Source organism: Euprymna scolopes, chromosome 2, assembly GCF_053919585.1.
Source record: "Euprymna scolopes isolate OS-2025 chromosome 2, ASM5391958v1, whole genome shotgun sequence".
Classification (NCBI taxonomy): Eukaryota; Metazoa; Mollusca; class Cephalopoda; order Sepiida; family Sepiolidae; genus Euprymna; species Euprymna scolopes.
In genome coordinates, this window is record NC_136483.1 from 26376878 (window position 1) to 26396977 (window position 20100).

General features: G+C 32.8%; 1 protein-coding gene across 2 annotated transcripts in view; it reads right to left on the reverse strand.

The window, feature by feature from the left end:
- LOC145289986 (uncharacterized) overlaps window positions 1-20100 on the reverse strand; it is a 188790-nt gene that overhangs the window by 75615 nt on the left and 93075 nt on the right. For both annotated transcript variants that reach the window (XM_080136453.1, XM_080136454.1), the window contains exon 3: window positions 2931-3048. In XM_080136453.1, coding sequence (XP_079992579.1) covers window positions 2931-3048 — 118 coding nt within the window. The remainder of the gene's footprint in view (window positions 1-2930; window positions 3049-20100) is intronic.

Below are 20100 nucleotides of genomic sequence, written 5' to 3' on the forward strand. Positions count from 1 at the left end.
ACTATTAAAGTAGAAAGCTTTCTGGCATTTAGGGACCTCAGCAGTGAAGGGGTGAGATTTTGTTGCAAAGCAAGTTTATCGGGCATGTGTATGTCAAGGGGGCACAAGTGCAATGGGTTCATTGTCATCAAAATCGGTAAAATCGCACAATCAAATCGATTGATTGCCTGCTCTAGTTGGGGACTCATCATGGTGCACTGGGAGGAAGCTTCACATGTTTCCCTGCTGTTATTTAGTTCACAATACATTGTAGTTTATGTTGCACTTTAGAGAATCTACTGTTGATTTTATAAATTATTTCTTTTATGTGAAATGGCTTGAATTAAAGTTTAAAATGCAAAAGTCAAGTATTATGCTTCAATTATGCTCTAAACAGAAACCTTCATTTTAAACGTGCTCCTGTCCTATCAAGGAACCTACTGTTCGACTTGTGTGGTAATAAAACTTCTCAAATGCATTTGTGATGTTAGGCTGTGTAAGGTGTTAACTTTTTTCCTTCATTCATCGGATTATTTTGATTATCGATTATCAGTACTTATCGGAGACATTCCAATACAAAACTTATCTAAGAACACTGGCAGATACATAAAGTACTAGGTGTGAAATTTCATAAATATCGGCTGAGTCCATAGGGAACGAACTCACACACACAAACACAAACACAAAGGTCCTTTTATATATATATATATATATATATATATATATATATATATATACACTAGACAACCCGTGACCCGTTGGGTCAGTATGTTATATTAGCTATGGAATTAATGTATGAGCGGGACTCGTGTGACGTAAAAAAAATAGTTTTTGTGACATAACAAAAACCTTGTTTGCTAGTTTCAAGTGGGTTACAGCGAACTTCTCTCTTGATCTTGCTCATTGTTCGACGTGACAGACATGATTTCTTACGAATTTTCCCTTTGTCAGAACGTCCGTTGCAAAATTGAGGGTTAGTACAATATTTTTTTATTGTAGGATGATCACAATGTACTTCTTTGGCAATTTCTAAGGTGGAAATCTTATAATGAAGCATTTGACTAATTTTAGACTTCTCACCTTGACTTAAAGCACCTTTACGTCCCATCTTGCATATAAAGTTGGCACGCTGAAAAAAAACTGCAAGTCACCAAAATGGCTGCCGTTCGCTCGCTATTGCGCAGATCAGCTTAAAATTTTATATCTGCGCATGCGTTAGTGTTGCCGTATAACGTACGAAGTTTCACGAATTTTCATTAAAAACTATCGGAGTTAGAACAAAAATATCGATTTGCATATAATTCTGGCATAGGGTGTATATACTAAACTACCTGTGACCCGTCGGGTCAGTTATGTTATAGCTAGCTATAGAATAGTGAGTATATAGAATTAATATATAAACGTGATACTCCTGAAAAAGAGAATATTCTTTTAACAATTACGTAAATGGATCAAGAATACGTATATACATTTTTTAGCTAACAGAAGCATTTGTGTGAAAGTATATTGGAATGAAAAAATATCGGTAGATTTCTCTGAATTGTTTCAACAATAAACCTAATTATTATACCCTCAGAGTATGTGTGTGTGATTATCTTCATTCGATTTCATATACGCAATGAAAACTTATAAATTGACGAATGTTTTATTATTTTTTTTTTGTTATGATAAGGTGCATCGAACTAAGCATTATGGTATCCATTTGATGCACAGTTAAGAATTAATACAGATTAATCACCACAATACCACATTACTCTATAAGTATAGCGGTTTTCGTTAAGAGTTGCATTTATTTGTTTAAAATTCAGCAGAAGTGATGCCAGACAAATTTGAAGGTACGGATGACCAACACTGTATAAAATGTAGTTTTTTAGAGCAAATATAAAAATAGAAGTTTTATTCAGATAGTCTTTCTTTGAACATTTATAACAAAATTATAACCTTTATAATAAAAATATGTTTATGCTCTTTTTATGCACGCATAAAAATAGAACTGTTATAAAAATTAATTATGAACTGTTTCTTTTTTAATATAATTTATGAACTGCTTTTTTGTGTCTAATAATATGTTTATAAACTGTTTTTTTTTGTTAATCAAAACAGTTCGTAAATATATTAAAAAAAAAAACAGTTAATAAATATTTTTTAAACAAAATCTTCGAAAAAACAGTCATTAATATTTGCAAACCTCTAAAGTGAAAGGGTGTGATTTTGCTTCCTATCAGATTGGTCCGGAGTATTTACATTGAAGATTACAATCGCAGTAAGTGCGATTAGGTACTTGTAAGTCATTTAATTTAGTTTTTATGCGCTTGGGTACTTGTAAAACATTTAATTTATTTTTTATGCGCTTGAGTACTTGTAAAACATTTGATTTAATTTGATTTACAAAAAAAAAATAAATAAATAAAATAACAAAAAGCAAATTACAACCTTTCCTTAAATAAAAACCTCAACTTTTTAAAGAATAATAATTTTTCCCAAGAAAATGATGAATATTATCTGCTATTATTATGACCCAACTACAAAAGTTTTCAATGTAAATATAAAAATTTGAAAGGGAACTATTAATAATGTGGAGAATTTTCTTGGGAGACATATATTTTTTTTTATATTTATATGTGCTTTTTATAGTTCAACAAAAAGAAAAATGTTCTTGTGGGATGTGAAGCCACAACACACCTGATCATGAAAGAATCTGATTTTATCAATTTTGATTCAAGCTTTCATCCACAAAATTACTGAGAGCTTGACGACGGTAGTCGAGTAAATGATATAGTTTTGAAGAAAGGCTAAAATCTCCCTAAAAAATTATAATGGTGAAATCTGCAGTTGCTTTCTTAAAAATGTTCATATTATATACACGTTTAAACAAAATATACTCTTGCATTTATATACAGTCAGGTCATCAATCCTGGTTATAAGACATGATAAATCATTTGCTAACCAACCTTTGTCAAGCACCTTCCGACACTTTTTAGAAATGCATATTCCTGCGGTAAATTTGGAGAGTCCAACTGATTCTCAATTTCTTCTCGTAGAGAATAAATTTTAGCCTCGGGATGAATCCTGAAAATGAAACGGAAAAAGGAAGTAAGTAAATATTTACTGCATGCATCATTTGGAATCTTCGGACTACTGTTCACATCTTGAGTGTTATTTTCATAATGTTTCGGTCGATGTAACCTCCGACTTTCTTCAGGTGTATCTTGTTAAACTCGGAAATGTTTCTGTCGAACTTGGGATTTGCTCTCATTCCGTCAGCCATGACTGGATAGAGGTCCTAAGTAATTCACAATGGTATTTTTTTGTTTGTCCACATTGAGAATTGAACCGTCAACCTTCAGGAGAATATCACTTTTACAATTAATTTTTCCAAGTACTCTAACCACTGTGCCATGGGTCCTTGCAAATTACTAAGGGCCTCTGTCTGGTCATGATTGATGGAATAAGGGGATGCGACCCCTGTGAAGTAAATAAAGGTTTCCATTCGAAATTCTGTCCAAATTCCCGAGTTCAACATAAACATTCCAGAGTTCGATATGGTACACCTAAAGAAGGTCGGAGGTTACATTGACCGAAACATTATAAAAATGATACTAAGATGAGAATAGAAGTCTGAAGAAGCCAAATAATACGAATAACCAATCCACATCTCCAAAATTCATAAACGAAATATTTACTGATAGAAATTTTGATGTAATGTTACAGATCTGTTGTTTACATATGTTAGACAGTAAAACGAGTGATAGAGGGCCACAGAAATATCAATGGTGAGCAAGTTCATGGGAGCTTGGAGAGAAGGCATTTTTGAATTAGTTAGTTACATAGAAAGTTAGTAAGTCCTTAGTGGTCATGGGAACACCGAAATAATATAATTATAATTAAAGATTCTAGGAAATTATAATACAACCTCCACCCTGGTTGGGAATGAAATTGTAGATTAATAAATTATTAGACTTTTTAAAGTGGAATGGGCAGAGAGACAAGCAGACATACACACGGATAAATAAAATATAGAAGACTTTTTAGCTCATTAAAAACGGGAAAAAGTTATAGCCTGATGAGTGCTTTATGCCAAATTGATGGTTGAATTTGGTTAAATTTGTGCTCAGTTTCGCATTAAATAATAATCTCTATTAACTCCTATTAATCCTTAACTCTGCATCGAACAGCTGCTATAATACTTAATTCGCTGCACCTTATCACAGCAAAGGTTCATACAAAATGTCAGCCAGATCGGCCCAATAGTTTTCGAGAATAAACTTCTAGAGTAAATGTGGTATTGTGGTGACTAATCCCTATTAATCCTTAACTATGAATCGAATGGATACTATAATACTTAGTTTACCACACCTTCTCATATAAAAGTTCCATAAAAAAATTTCAGTCAGATCAGCCTAGTAGTTTCTGAAAAAACTTCTAGAGTAAATGTAGTATTATGGTGACTAATCCATATTAATGCCTAATTATGTATCGAATGGATACCATAATAACTAGTCTGCTGCACCTTATCATAACAAAAGTCCATAAAAATTGGCAGCCAGATCTGGGCATTATTTTCTCAAGTAAATATGGTCTTGTGGTAACTAATCCCTAGTATCTCTGTTAATCCCGTACTATGCAGCAAACAGATACCATAATACTTCATTCGCTCCACCTGGTTATAACAAAGGTCCATACAAAATTTCAGCCAGTAGTTTCCGAGTAAAAGTAGAACAACTAAGAGGAATATGATAAAGTAGATTTATAAATATTCAATCTTGAAGATTCCGGCTACTAAAGGAGGTTGACATGTGGTCACATGTGGCAATCCAGAATGAAACAACTCAAATGATTATGAAGGTATGTTTAACACTGACTTGAATCAGACACCTTGACAAATAAAGAGGTTGAAAAACTCAAAGAATCAGTACATATGCTTGGCTTCAGTGACTTCTTAAATAGAGTATCTAGATATTAATATACACGGTACTGTAATTTATCGGTAATTGTGATAAAAAATAAGTTAGTAATAAACTGTTCCATATGTGTATATGGATATTTATGATCTGAATTTAGAATATTGCAATCTTTTTAATTTTTTTTCCGAACCTTATACATGATATTTACAATTCTCTTCATGAAGGTGATAAGAGTGTTGCCTACAACCGAAATTTTTCGAAAAAACGTCACTCTGTAAAAACTAAGTAATCGACTATAGTTGAGGGCGATCAGAAGGCTTCCTTTTCATAGATGTTATAGGGGAGGATGCCACTCTTTTACCAGGATTACTCCACTTATCCTTGATCAATCTCCTTATAATGCTGAGTGTTTAGCAAGAGGACATCAGATACCATTTTTAAGTCTTTGGTATGACTTGACCGAGATGTGAACTCTGGTTTCCTGGCCTATTAGCGAACACTTTTACCTTTAGGCTGAATGGGTCAGTCAATCTATAGGGAGAAGATATTAATAGCTTTCCCCACAAATTTAGCCTGCTTAGAAATGATGACCAAGTTTTAAGTAATTAATTTCGGTAAGACTCATTCTAAGCATTACCTCCACTTGTGGAGGTAATGCTTAGAATTGCCCCAGACTTCTGAATCAGGAAATGCCAACGGAGCTGACCATGGCTTATGTTCCTCTTTTCAGGGAGCAATATTCTCACAATAAACTAACCTTGTGTTTAAATTTTGTTACTATGGAATTCAAGTAAATTTAAGTAGATTGCTTACTGGAGCAAAAACATACCTAAGCACTGACTTAGTATCTTTTGATAATGAAGAAGTCGAAAAATACCCCCTGGAGTTTATAAATTCTCTCACATCTTATGACATAACTCAGCATTAAGTTAATCTCAAATTTAGAGTTACTATTATTCATGGGAGGTGACAACTATGAATTTAAAACCGCTTTCAACTGAGTTTGGATTCTATGGCTTCGGTTACACCACTTTAATTATGGATATTAGCAACCATTACATGGATCATCGAAAGTATCCAATTCTAGATGGAACTGGAGAAACCAATGCCGAGAACAAAATCGATCTCCTCAAAAGTTGTAACAATGCAGGAATAGGTCTATTATTATTCATCTAATGAACCACTCAGTGTTCAATTCAACTCAATTAATTCAGGAAGAAATAAAGCAACCATGCCTCAGTTGCCATGTAGTTAAAGAATGGAATAAATTTACACAGAAAAGAATACAATAGCTCAACACCTTGAATTGTTGCATTGTTGGCCCATTTATTATCGCTCTTGGAAGTCTATTCCAAGATCCAGCTCACTCAAAATCGGTGATAAAATAGTTTCTTGTGATGTTCACATAAACCTCTTTTAGGTACAGGAGTGAATAATAGCTCCTGGAGTATATTGTGATGACCATTGAGAGTAGGCCTAAATAAGATCATTGCATAATCCTTGACACTCAAGAGAGAACAGGTTAAGTTTCTTGAGTAGGCTATCATAGGGCAGATACTGCAGACCCTACACAAATTGAATATCCAGTCTTTAAACTCTCTCCACATGTTGGATATCTCATATTAAATATAGAGCAGAAGCCTGGACACTCTACTCTAACAGTCCTCTGATGAGGAAACATAACACAATGCAATGAAGCTCACTGTGCCATACAGATAACATTGAAACCTAAATAATAAGTGGCCCAGACTCTAATTTAAGAGTTCTGATTCTGTGGGCCAAACTTAATCGATTCAAACATTTTTTCCAGTGCTGCACAGGACCTTATTGTTTTTTTTCTTTAGTTTACCCCTAGGCACATTGCCACTGATAATTTAGAGCTTTATCCATGGGGCATCTTAAGTAGGGAGTTGTGCAGCGAGATGCCTGTGCACATTACATTTAAATTTCTAATTTCTCACTTCATTTCTCCTTTTCTATGACAATCGAATAATCACAGAAGCAAATATTTAACAGAGTTGGAATTCACTTTCCGTTTCAATCATGGACAGCTGTACATATCAAAGGCGAGGGTAATGGATACTTAAATGAGATTAAAAACAACGCCCTAAGTACGCTAGGAATTTTATTCCCTTGAAACATTGTATGCAAGAAAGTATGTTAAAGGATGTTAACATATTTGTTTTGAGAACAAAAAAAAAAATAATTAAAAATATAGAAATAATTTATTTAATCGCAAGTAAAGATTACTGTCATCAAAGTAAAGAACAACTAAATTTTCAATTATTTGTAAATATGTGTGGTTTTATTCATGAAATATTGCACGGACCAGCTAATAGATATAGGAATCAATAATTAACCACAAAACGGTTACCATGATGGAATTGAAGTGGTTGTGTAACTCATATGTTTGGCAATGAGACTCCGGCTTGACACTCCCTGTAACTGCAATGTTTTGCATGGCATGACTATTGACTAAGGGGGGGGGGTCGTGTGGCCCAACTGTTTCCATTAGTTTTTACTCCTTGGATGAATTTCTCCCGCAGTTATTAATTTCGTGTGTCAAGGTATTTCTTAAACTGCAATTTTCATTTAAAATAACAATAACGAAAGGAGAAGAGTTGTAATATCATTACGTATCTTCAAACTAAATGTTTTGGTTCATAAGTGTATTTTTTATTAATTATTTAATTTAGGGTACAATTTTCCTGGATTTACCTTTCACGTTTGCAAATCAGAGGGTAACCATTCTAGGTGTAACCAATACGAACCCCAAATTAAAAAGAATTATGTTAATATTAATAACAAATTAATTATAAAGTAAGCAATGCAATATGTTAGCATGTCTATGATTCTAATATCGAATGTGGATTAGATCACAAAATAAAAGAAATTTCCATGAGAAATTAGATTAAATTAAGCTAACACATTTATGATATGGCGTCATGAACGGGAAATTGACGTATTTGAATAAGTTAGCCTGATCTCTCTCTCTCTCTCTCTCTCTCTCTCTCTCTCTCTCTCTCTCTCTCTCTCTCTCTCTCTCTCTCTCTCTGATTTAGACAACTCTGATCAGACTTTTTTTTAGGTCTCCCATCTTCTCCATCCAAGACGAATGATGAGAAGGCCAATACAATCTATATAATTATAAAACTCAAACGACCTTGTAACGAGTGATGTAACCCACTTTCTGGTTTATGACATCTGGTTGCACATGCGTGCATAAACATTAACCCATAACAACGTAAACAAATAAACACAAATCGCTTATTTTGCAGATTTTGACCTGTGCACTGAAATATTACCGTTATTATTTCGAAATTATTATTTAACATGGGAAGAGTGGGAGTGTTTTGCAAATATTCTCTATTACAACTATACTGTCGCTATTTTCTTACAACTAAACAACTTTAACCCATTGACAAACATAAGAACAATTGTAGTAAAGTCAAGACTACTACTACTAATACTACTCTATATCCGTCCCTTTTCCTTCCTTTCTTCTTTTTTTTATTTCTTTTTTACATTTCTAGATACAAAAGAGTTGTGTGAGAACGGTGAATTTGTTGACAAATTTACTAATCTGTTTCAATATTAGTTTTATATTATTTTATTTATTTAGGTATTATTTCTTTGCTTCAGGTTTTATTAATTTTTTTTTTAATTTAAAGTGTCTATAACTTGGTTGAAGGATTCTAATATGGGGTTTTCATTCTTATATTTCTCATCGGTAGGTTCATGTGCATTTTTGCTGCTAAATAACTTTCGCGGCGTTCGATTCATAAAAATATCATGTTTAATTTTCAATTTTTGAGCGATTATTCGGAAAAATAGGTAACTTTACACGAATAGGGAGGATTTTTTTTTTCATGTTTGAGTGATCCATCCGTGATTTTTCATTTTAATATACTTTCATAGAAATGTTTCTGTTATGTCAAAAAAAACTATTTTCTTTACGTCACAAGTGTCACGCTCATACATGAATTCCATAGCTAACCCAACGGGTCACGGGTAGTCTAGTATATCATGATACCAATAACAATTTATGCATATTTGAAAAAGAATGTATATAATATTAAAACATAAACAAAACAAACAAAAAAAGAGAAAAAAATCTTAAAACCCAAAATCGACATGAATGTATCAATAATTCTCCAGAGCTAACACTACAATATGAGGGAAGGAAATAATCATACTAGAGATGTTTACATCATGGAAATCAACCCGAAATTAACCCGTGGGACACACAGTCAATATTATACTAGTTTAACCTTGTCATTTTTTTGATAGCACATTTAGACATTTGTAAACGATAAAGACAATAGCTTCGGCCAAATTATCGTCTGGTATATTTGTAACTGTACATGTTTTGTCACTAAATTACTATATAATTTTTAGGTTGTTGACCAATGCAAGATTATTTATAATTTACATGACTGATAAATGTATTAAGGAAATTAATTACTATTTCATATTATTTCGAGTTGAAAAGAAAACACACACTCGAGTTGGATTATTTTGTGTTCTTTTCCTATGACGAAGACGTTTGCTTTTTATCTAAGAAACAGCAGTCCTTCTTTTTTCTTTTATCCTCTGAACAACAGTAAAATCACCTACGAACGAGATAACATCCCAAAATTAAAAGACATCTGTCAAGCAAAAGATCTGTCTTTTATCCTGTTACCTATGCATCTAAATTTGTGTTCATCTTATTTGATTTGTTCTGTGTGGTGATTTGGCGAGAACTGATTTGTCAACGTGATTGTGCCATATGATAAATACCCCTGATAGATATCGCCACTCATGACCAATAGATGACCCCATTGGGATAGGGGTTGTTTTATTCATCTGTAGAAGTGCAGCTGGCATAATATGCAGCTCTAGCTAATTAGGATAGACCCAAACTCAACTGAGATTCAATCTATGGTTCCACCTGCAAAGCATTCACAACAAGCACTTTTCTAATTACAACCAATGTCAAGAATTTACCTCCACTCTCTGTCTCTGCCTAAATCTAAACGCAGATTCCATGAACAAAGTTTCTTTCTTAGAATTGCCCGCCTGTAGAACACTGTACCATGGGCTTACTTTCCAGATGACTATAACATAGTCATCTTAAAGTTTAATGCAAACAACTTTTTGTTGAATCATTCTCTTAAATAATCAAATCCTACCTACTTTCCACCACTACCAATCACTACACTATTGTCTCCTTGACCACTGTACACTCATTAACCTTTAACCTCGAATGGCTTTCAGGCCTTGATAAGTGATGACTACTTTGTAAAAGAATAATTATCTGCAAATATGTGGAAGACACTGCAATATATAAATGAACATTAAGAAGATAAATGGGCCCATCATCTAAAATCTAATATATAAACGGTTAAATGTCTGTCTGTCTGTCTATCTGTCTCCATATTTTCAAACTCTATCTCCTCCCAAACTAAAAGTCGCAGAGCTGCGCTAGGGGCCTTAAATGATTAGATTTTTCACGGACCGTTCTTTCATGGGTCTTTTGTTGGTTAAAATAGTTTTAAGTGGTCAAAATTAAAAAAATCGTTATGCATTTTGTACATTCATCTTAGTTTATTTTTTATTGTTCATTTTTAATCAGTTTGGTATAGTAGTAACGTCACCAACTTTGAATGCTACAGTTTCGGTTTCGATTTTACCTGATGGCTCCCATATGCTTTTTTTTATACTTTTGAAACTATAATTCTATAATAATATATACGAAATCTGGACAAATTAAAATATATTTAAATGTATTTTACGCTCGGGTAAAGCCGAGCGGCCCCCTCAGCTAGTGTAATATAAATGTAAATATTGGTATAGATAGATAAAGAAAAACAATATAAATAATGAAACTCAACTTTCCAGAAAAATTAGAAATGAATTTCAGTGCCTGAGATAGATGCAGTACAAAACATATGCAGAATTAGAAATTAACACAAAATTCTTCGTTCAATTAGTTATGCACTGTCAAACACGCCACCTTACATTTTCTTTTCTTCTATATTTATTATTTAGTGACAAAAATAAAATCTATTATACAACTAGAGTTGAAAGTAGGATTTATTTTCAGCGGCCTCATAACTTTCGCTCCCCATATTTTGTCCTTTAATTCTCACATTCCATGAACGATGTTTCTGACAAAGGGAGAAACATTGCTGTTTTCTAGGTCGAAATCTATCCAGCTAACACTTATCTTTGGCTAGTTTTTAACCTTGTAGTAATCTTTTTGTTTTATTTTTAGCTTTTTAGATAAAATGGCTTCATGTTTTGTCTGGAGTGACTTTTATGAAATTTTTTTAAAATTCAGTTTCTGTTCTTTTCTAAAATAACATTTCTGAATAGATCTTTCATTGAATCTAGTGCAAACGCATAATTGGAAATTCAACTTCAAGTTTGCTTTTACTCTTAATTGACTGTTCAATTTTAATGTAACATTCTAACTAGTATGTTTTTAACAGCATTTTCACCCCAAACAATGCATCGTGCCATTTTGATGTAGAGAGCTAATATCGGGAACATAAATTGCAGGGATACTATGTAGGAAGTGGATCAGCAAGATGTCTTTTTAAATTACACTTGGACTTCTGCATGTTAGTACAGTCAGGAATGTAGGAACCCGGAAGGGAATTCCAAAGTTTAGCAGTTCTGGAGAAGAAACTATTACAGTAGAAGGTTTTCTGGCATCTGGGGATCTCTAGTGTGTAGGAGTGGAATTTTGTTGCTTGTTGGGTTTGTTGGGGGTATTAATGTCGAGGGGGTACAAAGGTTTGTATTTGTCGGAGCATCTACCATTAAAATACTTTATTTTCCTCTTCCTAAACAACATTATTAGATGAGGAACAAGGGTAAGTGGAGTTATCTTAGTAAAGATATTTCACCTCGGTTTAGTAGTAAATGAAAATGGAACCTTTCTGTTACTCTCGACTATGGTCGACCACTTTACTATCTTTTATAAAAAAATGTGTGGACGGACTTAAACAAAAAATGTCATTTAAAATTTCAGCATGACAGATAAACCTTATTTTAACTAACAAAATTGTAAGTATTTACCTCTCTCCCACTGCAGGGGGGGGTATGACACAGGTCAAAAGTGAACAGAATGAGCCAGTTTCCCTAAAGAAGGAGCACTCTAACCTTGCAAAAATGCCCGAGTAACCCCGTCTGCATTCTCCGGTGCCTCAGACAATAAACAATAAACTTGCTCCACCCAAAAACTGAGTGGGAAAGTCTGGGAGGGTTAATCTCCTACCAAGAACGAATGTCTCCGCCCAAAAACTAAAAGGCCTATAAAGTTTCTGGTGGACTGATTGTTTAAATTGGAACCTCAGCTGGCGTGTAACAACACCAATTCCAACCAAACACCAAATGAATGGTGCAAACAGTTACAATTGTTGTGCATACCTGCACAGCAACAATCAGTTTCTGCAGAACAATTTCAATATTAAATTACATCTTTACACATGATTTACATATTTAATTGTAATTTTAGAAATACAAATCGAATAATCGTAAATCAATTTAATAATTATTGAATTTGATTATTTTTAATTTTGCTATTATTTTTTTTAGTTGATACTATCAGATATGAAGAATGCCAGTCATCATTTCCGTTCTCCTTCCAAAGATTAATCGCTATTATTTAAATTTTTATAGGAAATTGACTTCATTTCTGACGTCCATGCATATTTATCATAAAGTTGCATTCGTCACTTTCCGTTTCCAAATAAATCAAATATTTCAACATTTACTTTCTTTGAATGTAAATGTTTTCGATGTCCAACAAGACACAACTTATTAAAAAAGAAAAGAAAGAAAAACACAAGCAATAGATTAAAAAATCGTTGTAATAAAAAGAACTTTCGCTTTCTTTAATAGAAATCGCTCCAGACAAGGTATGAAGATATTTGATGTAAATAGCTAAAAAATAGTACTTCAAAGTCAAAAACTTGCCAACAATATGAAGCATTAGATAGAATAGATTCTGACCCAGAAAGCAACAATTCTTCTCTCCGTTTCTCTTTGGGGATATCCACATAGTGCTATCCCGTTATTCAAGGTTGACATGTCAGCTTTCAATTTCTGGTGTGAGAAGTCGCGAGGGATTAACTCTAAGTCTTTCAGTGCCGAGTAAAACCCTGATGTGTTCTCTGATACGTAAACGACTTGTCTGGTTTCTTTAAGGCCTACTTCAATACATGTTATGAGGTTAAATCAAAGGATTGGATGGAGGGAGGATTTATAATAAATATTTTTATATAAATATTTATTAACATTTAAATTATATATTTACATCTTTAAACTAAAGCAATATTTTTGCGTTCATTTTTAAAGTCATATACATTTATGATTTTATATGAATTAAATAAAATATACAAACTATTTTTTTAAATTCTGAAAGAATATATAAATTAGAGTGATCACTATGAAAAATGTTTTTTTTTATGATATCTTTCTGAAATTTTAACACAATCTGACTAAGACATTGCGAAATTAAACAATAAAAACTGGAAAATTCAAACCAGCTTTATTTATGAAAAATACTTTTAAATATTACCCATTGTCACCTTCGCATATTTGTGCTCTTTCCAAAACATATTCATGACAGATTGCAGAATCTCTGGATTGCGATTTAACTCCTTTATTTGGTTCCTGATGTTTTCCTTCAATTCTTGCAGGGTTTGGGTTTATTAACATAGACTCTTTCTTTAAGATATTCTCACAAGAAAAAGTCGGGTTAGTTGCGTTTGGGGAACATGGTGGCCATTTGACATTGCCATAGCGAGAGATAATACGCGAAGCTGAAAATAGGCACTATTCAAAAGACATTATTCTTCATTAATAAAGATTTTTTGAATTTTGTATCTTTTGTTTCTAAATTTCCCACTATCTTACTCAGATTGTGTTAAAATTATAGAAAGATATCATCAAAAATGAAGAAGCTATTTAAGTTCAAAACCCTTCAGTGACTTTTTGAGCATCATGTATTATACCAATCATAAATTTTTTATCGAAAAAATCTTTTCACCAAAAAGAAAGTTTTGCTATTTCTAAAGAATCTTACTATGCATATGGTCTTCCGTAGTTAAAATAGTTGAAGTTAACATTTATCGAAAAATTAACTTCAATTATTTTAAGTGATGCGACTGATGACTAATCATGTTGCAGACAATCGTCTGTATAAATAGAAAGAAAATAAGGTTTCCCATACGTGAGCTAATTAAATAAATCTAATCAATAATGTCAAACAATACCCTTTCTTTTCTTTCTTTCACTTTCATCATGGGCACTAGAGAAGTGATTAATAGAAATTCAATAGTCTGAGTTGATGAAGTATTAAATGTTGGTTTATACAATATAACCATAGCAAAACGGGAATGGTGCTTTTGTATTGACTTTCCAGATAGAATATTTTGCATTGTTAAAAAAATCAATTGCTGGAAATCAAAGAGGAAAAAAGTGTTTTGCAATATAATTACCTTAACCTGCGTTTCTATTGTGGAATGATAAACAATCCTCACTGTCAGAATAAATCAAGTCCGAAAAAGTGCAATAAAAAGTATGTTGTTGTGATTACAATAATTACAATTAAATTTACCAAAATGATCCAAGATGGTAAAACTAAAATATATTATAAATATTCAAGAATTAATATTTATAAAGTAATCTCAACCCGATGTAAAAGCTCGATAAAACCAAGTAGGAGATAGAGTTTATAATAAGAGCAAATAGTTAATAAAACATGTTAAAAAACACTTTGAAAAAGAGTTAAAAACATATTTAATTTTAAAAGGAAACACTAAATAAGTGGATTGTCCTTAATCCGTGGTGTTTCGAAGAAATACTTTCCTTCCAAGCAAAATCCGATCTCGCATTTTGCTAAATCCTATCCTCTGATGAGAAGGAAAGCATTTCTTCGAAACTCCGCGGATTAAGGACTATCCACTTATTTAGTGTTTCCTTTTCAAATTAAATATGTTTTTAACTCTTTTTCAAAGTGTCTTTTTAACATGTTTTATTAACCATTTGCTCCTATATATATATATATATATATATATATATATATATATATATATATATATATATATATAGTTTATTTCCAACCTTGTATTCGTGTGTTTTTAACCGAATTCAATACAAGAGATTAGCAATGAGGAAATTTATATTGACTTCCTTAGACTTAGAACTCCTGCATCTTGTAAGAGATTAGCAGTCAAAGAATACCATCATTCTTTATCTAAAGCCAAATCCACAGCATCTCTCCAACTTCTCGTTGCAATCAAATCGTTCTTAATTGTTTGTTTCCAGTTCTTTTTGGTCTTCCTCTCCTTTTTTCATCGGAGCACTTATTTTCCGATTCTCTCTGGAACCAATCTTATGGTATGTCCACTCCAGACTATACATCGTTTGTAGATTATTAATGATACTATCTGCTTGTTAGTGCAGTCTCTGACTTTTTGCTTGGTAGTTCAATCGCTCCATTTTATCCTTTGAATCTTTTTAAGGCACTTGAAATCTAATTTTCACTTTTGGCTGATTTTGAGACGCCAAGTTTTACTTCCATATAGTAATATGGGCAAGATGTTGTCTTTAAAAAATCTTAATTTAGATCTGAGGATGAGGTTTTTGTTTCTTCAGATTTTGCAGACCTGGTTAAATGGTGCTGGGACCTTATCTATTCTGCACTGCAACTCATAGTCTATACTGCCTTCCTTGTTTATGGAGCTCTTTAAGTAACACTCTTTCACTGGCCTGCTTCCCCACTGACTACAATATAGTAGCCTTCAAGTCCAATGTAAACAAGTTCTTGTTGAGCCGTCCCCTTAAATAATCAAATTCTACCCAATATACACCATTGATAATTAGTAAACGACCACCTTAAATTCATTAAATCTTATCCTTGAATGGTCTTCGAGCCTTGATAAGTGGCAAATCCCTTGTAAAAAAAAAGTTGTCGACTATAGCTATTTCATTTTGGTGGATAAAAACGTTTGTAGGTGGCTGAGATGTTCCAGAGAGCATGCTTTGAGTTTTATTACCAACCAATACTCTCTGCTTCAGCTTGGGACTTGTTGGCAATGCTATGTAGATCAATGTTATTCACTGCTAGTGCAGCAATACCGTTTGCAAAGTCTAGGTCAGAGAGTTTACGCTCATTAATCCACGTTATACCTTGACCCTTGGTTGCCTTTTTAAATAGCGAATCAATGGTTATGACTAAAAGTAATGGCGAAAGCAAACATTCTTGACAGTCTCCAGTAATCACCACAAACTAATGGCCGAGAACATCTTCCGTTTGTATGTAACATTTAGAGTTTATATAAATTTGCTTTGTTGCAGTGATAAAGTTATCACAGCAAATAATTTTGCATTGACTTATCTATACATTAATAGGATAGCGTGTGTGTTATTTATTTTGTGTGTCACGCTTACATCTGAGTTACTGTCGTTTAATTGTTATGGACTTTCATTTCTTGTAATAAATAATTTTACTAACAATTCTTCATAAGTTTTGATTTCAGTTTCGATTATAGCTGATGGCACTCAAGTCATTTATTTTCTATAAATAATTTTACCAAGAATTCTTCATAAGTTTTGGTTTTGGTTTTAATTATAGCTGATGGCACTTAAATCATCTATTTTTTTTATAAATAATTTTACCAAAATTCTTCCTAAGTTTTGGTTTCGGTTTCCATTACAACTGATTACACTCCAGTAATCTATTTTTATAAATAATTTTATCAAGAATTCTTCATAAGTTTTAGTTTCAGTTTCGATTATAGCTGAAGGAACTTATGTTATATATATATATATACACTGCGTGTCAAATTATTAACGAGATAACATTTTTTGCCAGTTTCAGAAATTTACAGGTAGTTTCGTATCAAAAGCTTTGGAAACGTTGGCAATGCTGCGTATACTGTTAAATTTTCGTACTGTTCCGTGCACTGTAAACAACTTGCCATCGTAATTGCTGAATCCACGATATTTGAGGGGTGTCAAATTATTAACAAGGCTGTTTGTTTCGTCAATAATATGGGTCGTAAAGGTGGTTTGAGTAGTTCTGAAAAGAGTACTATTACAGAACAGCTAGCAAAAGGTAAAACTACCCTCGAAATATCGAAAATGATAGGAAGGTGCCATCAAACTGTGAAGAACTTTGTCAAGTACCCTAGAAATGTACGTAAGAGAACTGATAAAGATAAATCTACAGTTGTTTCACGCCGTTCTCTACTCCAAATTAAAGTGAAGTTGTTAAGAACCCTGGACAGACAAGTCAAGAAGTCTTTGACCAAGCCGGATTGAAGAATGTCTAAAAAGTACTCGATGTCGCCTTCTGAAAGAAGTAGCAAAGTTTGTTAAGCTTGTGACAAAGCCTCCATGAAGAGGGCGTAAAAATGACGTCAAATGCTTACATAGCTTTTCTGAAGGAACACTTTGAACCATGGCTGAAGAAGCAAAGGTTGATGTTCAGAAGAACCATTATTTTTATGCAGGATAATGCTCCCTCACATGCAGCAAACAAAAGCAAAGAGTATTTGCAACAACTGGGGTTCTCTGGACTACGGAAGATGGAGTGGCCTGCGAATTCACCAGATTTTAACCCAATTGAGAACCTTTAGAGTATCATGAAGCGACGCCTCTATGCAATTAAGAGCAAAGATGAGTTGTGGAATGCTCTTCAAGAGGTATCGCGAGGAATAACTGTTGACGAAATCACAAATTTGACTAATTTTGTGGACTAATATCTTTTAAAAGTCATTCATAAAAAAGGATCGCATATCCCCTACTAATTATGTCAACGTAGAAATTGCTGTGTAGTTATTGTGTTCTATGCATTTTTCCTAGTTCATTTACTGTTTGAAAATTATTTCAAGAAACAAGTTATGGGCATATTGTGTTTTCTTCTCAACCTCGTTAATAACTTGACACAGTGAAATCAACAGATATTCCTTTCTTCTAACATAATTTCGCTAATACTGCTTTAAATACTTTTATTTTCTGACTGGAGTAGCTGAATAGTATCGTAAGCACTTTCTCAAAGTTTCATGGATTTTTATTCACTCGTTCCTTAAATATTTAAAAAATGTAAACTTGTTAATAATTTGATACGTAGTGTACATATTTCATAAGGTTTGGTTTCAGTTTCGATTCATGCTGATGCACCCAAGTCATATATATATATATATATATATATATATATATATATATATATATATATATATATATATATATATCAGAGCATCTCCATTTACGCTGAACATCTACAGAATGCCAACATCAATATATTACATATGAAGAGTCTTTTGGGAATTTCTACAGGTCCCACTAGTCTATATATCAATACGATAGCATATGTGCTATTTTATGTCACGTTTACATCTTTTTTCTTCCGAGTGACTGTCATTTTATTGTTATGACCTTCTATTCCTTGTAATAAATAATTTAACCAAGAATTCTTCATAAGTTTTGGTTTCAATTTCGATTATCACTGAAGGAACTCATGTTATAAATATATATACATATTTTTTTTTTCTTTATAAGTTTTGGTTTCGGTTTTGATTCAAACTGATGCACCCAAGTCATATGGATATATTTTTATTTTTGAAATCACAACTTTAGAATATATAAAAATCGATAAAAAATTGACTATATAATAATATATACGAAATCTGCATGAGTTAAAATATCACATTTAAGCATATTTTACGAATGGGCTATATCGGGCATCATTGCTAGCTTAGATATATACTTTTGCAGTTTTAACAAAAAAGCTACAATAATATCAGTGTCTCCATTTACACTGAACATCCACAGAATGCCAACATCAATATATTACATATGAAAGAGTCTGCAATGGAATTTCCACAGGTTCCGCTAGTACAATATTAACAAAATAACGAACATGCAAAGAAAATAAACCAAGTGAAAAAATATAGATGTCTTGAAAAACTTTATGTTGGAATTTTTAAATCAACAAAGAAAACAATATAGTTACTAAACGAATGCTGAATCCTGGAGTTCCATTCTAGCAAGCCTTTTTGTAGTGAAAAGGTTAGCACATGTTAACACCTTATCAGGAGGCGATCAAAACATAAACTGATCTTCAATCGTCTTTTTTAGACCAACATGCATCTATGCATATTAATCTTGCTTCTGTTCCGGTGTATCGTAATACTCACACAGTTCCTATTTCTTTGCCTTCTCACGGGGGAAGAGATAGACACCAGAGTCGTTTTTTAATGTAGAAAAAAAGGAACAAAAATAAAAATTGTCTCCGTTCTGGGAGATTTCTCCTCGACTAACCGAGAACAAAAAATTGAAGTGTAGGATCAGAACAGATACTACACTTTGATCTTACCCACACAGTTATCAGTCCAGGTTCGAGTATGCATGCGCAAAGCTAAACCATATCAAAAAGAGTTTACTTCTGTTAAAATGGTTTTGACTTCTAATGAGGATATGACTCCAATGATTTCGACGATCGTTTTTATAACCACGGTTATAACAATCAATCAATCAGAAGCTTCAAATATTATAAAAAATATCAAATTTTAGATTCAATCAGTTCGCCATCGGCCTCTGTCTCGAAACGACTGAATCATGACTGCATTGATTTTTTGCCGCCATCTTTGTTACTAGGAATTACTTAACACTCAAGATCGTGACTGCATTGATTCTTCTCCGATTTGATTTACTGCTGCCATCTTTGTTCAACATAATGTCTCAACACTTTACAACTTCTCTTTCTCTAATAAAATAATTCTCTTCTATTAGATTCAATCAACAGACACCTAATTTTGGCAGACTGAATGCAAAAAAAAAAATTTTTTTCCTGTTTTTTGAATGGGATCACAACTAGTCAACAAGTAAAGAAATTTCTTCCTTATTTGAATGAAACTATGTGAATCTGACATTCAGAGGACCGTATATTTTCTTAAGCATTAAAAAAGCTTGTTTTCATTTATACAAGGGACATTCCAAAAGTAATGCCTCCTATTTTTATTCTGCCCAGATGGATCAGGCGATTAAAAACTGCATTATGTTGACTGAACATACGCATTCATGACCTAAAAGTTTCATTTCTTTGTTGCAGATATTGACGGTGTCAGACTCTAAGAAAGCAACCCCCTGCCATAGACATGCACCAGAAGATGAGATGTGTCATTTAATTCCTGGTAAAAGTGCATTGAGAACGGTA